This window comes from Dermatophagoides pteronyssinus, unplaced genomic scaffold (genome assembly GCF_027571235.1).
Source record: "Dermatophagoides pteronyssinus isolate colony J.1.1.1.1 unplaced genomic scaffold, Derpt_VIB-CSIC_2022.12 sq0008, whole genome shotgun sequence".
Taxonomy (NCBI): Eukaryota; Metazoa; Arthropoda; class Arachnida; order Sarcoptiformes; family Pyroglyphidae; genus Dermatophagoides; species Dermatophagoides pteronyssinus.
In genome coordinates, this window is record NW_027461532.1 from 1,052,715 (window position 1) to 1,059,856 (window position 7,142).

The following is a 7,142-nucleotide window of genomic DNA, read 5'->3' on the forward strand; positions in this document are numbered from 1 at the left end:
AGAAATCAATCATTATCATTATCATTCATTTATTTATATATTATATAAATAAAATAATTCGATTATAGTTGTTCATCTGTGTTGTGTGTTTTGTTTGTTTGTTGTTGGTTGGTTGGTTGGTTTGTCAATAATAATTATTCAAATAATGTTAATGTCTATGTGTGTGTGTGTGTGAGAATTGGTGATCATACAAAAAAAAATCATCATCATCATTAATAAAATGTTTTTTTTCTTGGTGGTGATGATAATGAAGAAACACGGTGGTGTAATTAATAATAGTAGTAGTGGAGGAACTCCTGTTTCCACACATATTTACGTCAATAAAATTTCGTGGTTTTGTGTTGTTTTTTTTCTTTTCTTTTTTTTAGAAAAAAAAATTATTTACAAAATATCTATAGAAAAAAAAATGAAATTTGTAAATTAATTAAATCAAATTATTGATTTGTTTCAGTGTGTGTGTGTGCTTGAATGTTGAACAATTTAAATTGAATTATCATTTTCTTATTTGTAATAAGTATGTGTGTGATGATGATGATTTTAGATAATAAAGATTTGATATAAGAAATGATGATGATGATGAGATACAGATTTCTGTACACAAGAGATGAGATTAAGGGAGAAAAAATCCCCATATGATGATGATCGATTTAGTGAATGTTATCAATTTATATATAAAGAAGATTAGAAGAAAAAAAATTTGGAATTTCTTTTTGTTTTTGTTTCGTTTCAGAATAGCCGAACAACAACCGAAAAAAAATCAATAATTGTAATTGTGTGTGTGTGTGTGTGGATGGAAATTTTATCTGCGAAAAACAAAAAATTCTGCCCAATTTTGTTTTGTACCAACACAATGGTCAATTTGAAATTTTATAAATCGCTAATCTATTTCGATTATCATTGGATAGATGTATCTGCCTGTGTTTTTTTTGTATTTTTTTTCCTGGGCGGCTGTTAAATTGTATCTATTTTAATGGCTTGGATTTATTGGAGTTGAACAAAAAAATTTGAAATAAAATTTCTATGTTTTCAATCAATAAGATTATTTTTGATGTAGTTGAATTGAATAACAATAGTCTGTTTGTGTTTAATTGTTGTCATTCGTTTTTATTTGATTTCAACTTTATTAGTGGCGTTTATTGTCGGCAATGTTGTTGTTGTTGTTGATGATGCTACTGCTGCTGCTGCTGATGTCGTTGATGATGGGATATTCGTCGTCGTCGTTGTTGTTGTCGAAGATAATAATGATGTTGCCGTTGTCGATTTAGGCATATGATATTCTTCTATACAAATTTGGCAACTCCATGAACCTTCCGGTGGTTCAGTTAATGGTGGTTTTAGGCAATACATATGATAGCCACGATCACAATCATCGCAGAAAAGTAATTGATCCTAAAAAAAGGATTGAAAAAAAAACGTTAAAAAGAATCAATTCAATCAAATAATCGATTAAAACTTACATCATTATCGGATGTACCACAAATACCACAGGATTTACATTCAATACATTGCCAACGATATTTTTTCACTGATAATATCATTGTTGGTGTAAATTGTAAACAAGATGGATGTGCTGATCGTCCACAATCCGAACATGATACAAGATCTTCTGCTTCTTGTGTTTTTTTATTTTCATTCGAATCGCCCAAACAAAAATCACAATAATTTGATGGTGATGCTCTTTTTGTTGGTGATGTCGTTGATTTTTGTTTATTATTATCTATATTATTATTTATTATTATATAGATTATATTTATTAGATATACAACCCAAACAAACAAAAAAAATCACATTTTATAAAACGATATTAATAAAATAGATTGTTTTTTTTATATAAAAAATAAAATGAAATGATTATTCAACAAATTTCAATATAAATAACATTATCATGCATTACGGGTCAATTGAAAATTTGGAAAAAATCAATATATATCAATCAAGTCATTGACCATTGACAGAAAGAGAGAGAGAGAGAGAAAAAAAACAACAGAAAAGAGAAAAGAATTAGAAAACCGAACCGATTTGATTTTTCAATTGCATGCATTTGTTGTTGTTATTGTCATGGTTTTTTTTTGTTGTTGTTGGAAAACAATCATATTTACAAAATTTTGTTTGTTTTTTTTTTACAAATATGATACATTTAAAAAAACAATTTTGTTCCAAAATCTTTGTCAAATCATGCATTCGTCATCATCATTTTTTTTTTTTTTGAATGTGAAAAAGGACTACTTTGATTGATCAATTGACATTCTATCATCTTATTTTTATATATGAATTTTGAAAAACCAAAAAAAAAAAAACAGTGCAAAACACCATATGGAAAAAGAATGTGCAAAAATGAAGAAAAAAAATATGAAAAAAATTGCAGGCAAGTGTTTCAATTTATATAATGGTGGGAAAATAAAATGAATTATATTTTGAATTCAACAAAAAAAGGGAGAGAAAAAAAAGAAAAAGAAGATATTTCGTGCAAAATCACCAATATGTTTGTTTTGTTTGTTTGTCAAATCTCAAATGTTCGAAGTTTTCATCAATTCATGGTCAATAAAAAAAATATCATTACCTTTTCTATCTTTTAGATTATCATCCGATGATTGATTGATTTGTCCACGTGTTGCCGATACCGATGGTGATGATGACGTCGATGATGAATTATTTGGCAAATGATTCGTTCCAATCATCGGTATTGGTGATTGTGAATTCAATGAATGATGTAAATGAGAATGAGGATGATGATGATGACTGGATGTTGAATGATTAGTATTTGAAGACTGAATACTATGATGTAAATGTGGATGATGATGATGAAGATGAGGTTGATGATGATGATTTCCAGCTATTATTTGCTGATTTTGTGGTTGCATATTTGATTTTGCATTCGGTATGGTTGTTGTCGATGTTGATGATCCAAAAAAATTGGAATCCTCATCAGCTATCAATGAACCATTACCGGATGATGATAATGCACCATTACTATTATTATTATTAGAATTAGAATTATTAGAATTATTAGTTGTATTATTATTCTCATGATGACTATGTGAATAATGATAGGATAATCCTGGACGTGTTTTATAACGTGCACCACACAATTCACATTGATACGGTTTTTCTGAATCCGTATATTCGGAACGTTTCTTTTTCAATGTTGGTGTCGTTGTTGTTGATGATGATGATGATGTTGTTGTTGTCGTTTCTTTACGTTTTGATTTCTTTTTCCTTGAACTATATTCTTCATAATCCTCATAATCAGATTCTGGATCATCTAATTCACCTGCATCAGGCAGATCACTACCATCATCATCATAACGTAGCCATGAATCTTTTGAATCATCAAACATATCATTCAAGGCAGAATTGGAATTTGTATTGTTGCTTATTGATAGACAATTGCCATTTTGTACAATATTTGTATTTGTATTATTATTTGTATAATTCGTTGCATTCATATTAATTGTTGAAACATCTTGATTTGAAACACCAACACCGTTTGGACCAATTTGGCCAGCCATTGCCGCAGCAATAGCTGCATCATTTGAATTTGTTTCCGAATGTTCTTTAATCGTATTTGTTGTTGGATAATTATCATTCAATAAATATTGTCTACGTTTCTTTCGCCATCTTCGTGCCGGATATGAATATAATTGGGCTGAATGATAGCCTGGCATACGATCCAGTTTCGAGGACCATATATAACAGTCACCTATGATTTTTTTTGGAATTGAAAAAAAATTAATAATTTAGAAATCCAAATTTTGAAAATAATAATAAAGATTATATACTCTGAGCAACACCAGTTTGAGCGTCGATAAATGGCAAACGTAATTTTCTTTCTTTCACCAATCGTTCATTGTATGTTGATGAATTTTCCACAGCTTCTTTATACATTGGATCATTCATATAACTAGATTTAAAATAAAACAAAACAAAAAATTAATAAAATTGTGAAATAAAACTTTATAAAACAAACTTTTTCAAACGATTAACCAATTCATCGCTGATTTGTATCCGTTCATCGTCGGCCGACATGGCCGTTTATTGTATTTACACGTGTGTGTGTGTGTGTGCTTTTTTCTGTTGTTATCGGCGTTGAGATTTTGTTTTTGTTGTTGTTGATAATGGATTTTGATAGAAAATTTTTTAGTGTTTCTTATGGTTTTACCTCTATCCAATCATACAACAACAACAACAATAAAAAAATTTTTTCTGAAAAATCGATGATGATGATTTTGAGATGAAATCGTATTTTTACAATCAACATAGATTAAAACAAAAATCTGATTGTCAAAATAAAATATGATCAGCTTTAACTTTTTGACAATAACACACTATTCTCTATTCTTTTATTCAACGACGACACGAATAAAAATGTCCGGTAATGATGATGATGATAATATTGGACATGACCTCAATGTTTCGATGTTGTTGAATCATCGGGATTTCATTTCTATCAGTACATAGTTGATTTTCCATTCATTCATAAATCAAATTTAATCATTTTTGATAACTAAAAAAGGTAGATGGATTATTATTTTTTTTTTCAAAAAAGAAAGAAAGAAAGAAATAATTTTCTTTGATGCTTTTCGTTATTTTGATTATAATGTAAAAAAAATCAAAACACACACATTTACACACACAGACATCAATAGAAAAAAAATTTCTCCTCCTCCTCCTTCTCCTCCTCTTTCGTTCGTTCACTCAAAAAAGAAAAAAACTTACTCATTCAGCTCAATATATTTTGTTCCATTGTTTTGATTATTGACTGTTCATAAAGTATAGGATTTTTGTTTTTTGTTTTTTGTTTCAATTCGATGATCCATAATTTTAATGTAATTTCAATCAATTTATTTTAAAGTTAATCAATCGAATTTTTAGATAATTTTTGAATATCATTAAATTTGAATCAAATTTTAATTTTTGTAAAAAATATTTTTGTTAATTGAAAAAAATTAATCATACTATCGTCTATGAATGGCAACAGAAAAGCGGCCAATATTATAACTATGTTGAATGCTACTACCTTTTATTCTATGTGTTATGTATTACATTCGAATGCGTGGCATGTGTATGGATTCAAAAAAAAAAAAAATCCTCACAACACAAATCAAACAGTCAATATTCTTCCTTTTCCTACACGTTTCTCAATGTGTGTGTTCATTTGTGTCTGTTATTTTTGAATTTTTTAATCAAAATTTTCACCAAAAATTATTATTTAAATATTTAAATTAATAAAATTTTTATGCTGAATCCATCATGGTTCGAATGAATGTTTTGGCTGATGCCTTAAAATCGATAAATAATGCAGAAAAACGTGGTAAACGACAAGTACTAATTCGACCATCATCCAAAGTGATTGTCAAATTTTTAAACGTTATGGTTAAACATGGTAAGGCTTTAAAAAAATTAAACGAAATATTGAATCTTTATTTATTGATGGTTTTCTTTATTTTTCTATAAACTAATTAATAACCAGGATATATTGGTGAATTCGAAATTGTTGATGATCATCGTGCTGGTAAAATTGTCGTCAATCTAACCGGACGATTGAATAAATGTGGTGTAATTAGTCCAAGATTCGATGTACAGATGAAAGATTTAGAAGCATATACGCGTAATCTATTGCCATCACGTCAATTCGGTTATTTAGTGTTGACTACATCGGGTGGTATTATGGATCATGAAGAAGCGCGTCGTAAACATCTTGGTGGTAAAATTCTAGGCTTCTTTTTCTAACAAAAGCAAAAAGCATTGACAAAAAAAAAAATTCATTTTTTTCAAAAACAAAAATTATCAAAAAATGTATCCAAATAAATACATTTTTGTATATATAATCTGTGTCCGATTTTTTTTGTTCGTTTCAAATTCTATAGAATTTGTATTTTAACGATACCAATCTTTTCGGTAGAATCTTCCGAGAAAAATGATTCATTAATTGGTTATTACCGTAATCAAGAAATATCTTTACCGATTTCAAAAAAAAAAAAAGAATTTAAAATCGTATTGGTTGTGTGTATCCACATGGATAGAAATAGCCACGTTGCTATATTTGTGTGTGTTTGTATTCGTAGCACATGTCTCACTCTTCCTATTTCCTTTCTCCTGTGCTGTCTTGTTTGTGTTGAGTTTCGCTCTGTGTTTGTGTGTGTTTATTCGATTGGTTTTTCGCATTTTCGTTTCGAATTTTTTTGTACCGGAATCATCTTAATCATCGAAAATGGTGAATGTACCGAAATCTCGTCGTACCTTTTGCAAAGGTAAATGCAAGAAACATACATTACATAAAGTTACCCAATATAAAAAAGGTAAAGAATCGAGTGCTGCACAAGGACGTCGTCGTTATGATCGAAAACAACAAGGATTCGGTGGTCAATCAAAACCAATTCTTCGTAAGAAAGCTAAAACGACCAAAAAAATTGTCCTTCGTATGGAATGTAGTGAATGTAAAACTCGTAAACAGATCCCGATTAAACGATGTAAACATTTTGAAATTGGTGGCGATAAAAAACGAAAGGGACAAATGATTCAATTTTAAAACATTAAAAATTTGTAACATTGAAAAACTTTTGCAAAAATTTAATGTATTTTTATCATTTTTTTTTCGTCAATTATAAATGAATAAATCACCAAGTTTGTTTGGTTAAAATTTTGTTTATTTCATTTTCCGAAAAAAAACTACCAATTTTTCTAATGACAAGTATCAATCATTGACGTTATGGGATATTTTAGTTTGATTCTTGTTTGATGGATGGCGCCAATGTCTTCATTAAAAAAAAAATCTACAATTTTCAAAGAGATTATTCGCGCCCATGCAATTAACTATAGTTTTTGAAATGGTAGATTATTTTTTTTTATTTCCAAATCTAAAAAGAGTGAGAGAGAGAGAGAGAAAGAAAAAAAAAGAAGCCGGTCATATAAATGAGCTTATATATTTTTTTATTTCTGGGCTTGTCATCGATGAATCGAAATTGGTGTGTCTGATTTTTATGTAAGAAGGGAAAAAAATCAACAGAAACGAAAAAAAAAAATGTAATGATGAGATGGGTTGATCAAGACATCGTCGTCGATCCTGATGATCAATTCGTTATAATCATAATGAACCAACAAACTATTCGCCAAACATTAATCATTATCATCATCATCATCAA

The 7,142-nt window shown here is 28.8% G+C and overlaps 3 protein-coding genes across 3 annotated transcripts; 2 read left to right on the plus strand and 1 right to left on the minus strand.

The window, feature by feature from the left end:
• Positions 1 to 12: 12 nt before the first annotated feature.
• Positions 13 to 4,641, minus strand: d4 (double PHD fingers d4). Its single transcript, XM_027338448.2, has 5 exons — positions 3,968 to 4,641; positions 3,780 to 3,901; positions 2,561 to 3,700; positions 1,458 to 1,717; positions 13 to 1,389 (listed from the first exon to the last, which is right to left on the minus strand). The coding sequence occupies exons 1-5, from the start codon at positions 4,024 to 4,026 to the stop codon at positions 1,105 to 1,107; spliced, it is 1,866 nt and encodes a 621-aa protein (XP_027194249.2). The 5' UTR covers positions 4,027 to 4,641; the 3' UTR covers positions 13 to 1,104.
• Positions 4,642 to 5,118: 477 nt separating this feature from the next.
• On the plus strand, positions 5,119 to 5,828 carry LOC113789016 (small ribosomal subunit protein uS8). Its single transcript, XM_027338500.2, has 2 exons — positions 5,119 to 5,383; positions 5,471 to 5,828. Exons 1-2 carry the CDS (start codon positions 5,251 to 5,253, stop codon positions 5,728 to 5,730), a joined length of 393 nt encoding a protein of 130 aa, XP_027194301.1. The 5' UTR covers positions 5,119 to 5,250; the 3' UTR covers positions 5,731 to 5,828.
• Positions 5,829 to 6,079: 251 nt separating this feature from the next.
• RpL36A (ribosomal protein L36A) lies at positions 6,080 to 6,640 on the plus strand. Its single transcript, XM_027338503.2, has one exon. The coding sequence runs from the start codon at positions 6,212 to 6,214 to the stop codon at positions 6,527 to 6,529; it is 318 nt and encodes a 105-aa protein (XP_027194304.1). The 5' UTR covers positions 6,080 to 6,211; the 3' UTR covers positions 6,530 to 6,640.
• The last annotated feature ends 502 nt before the right edge of the window (positions 6,641 to 7,142 follow it).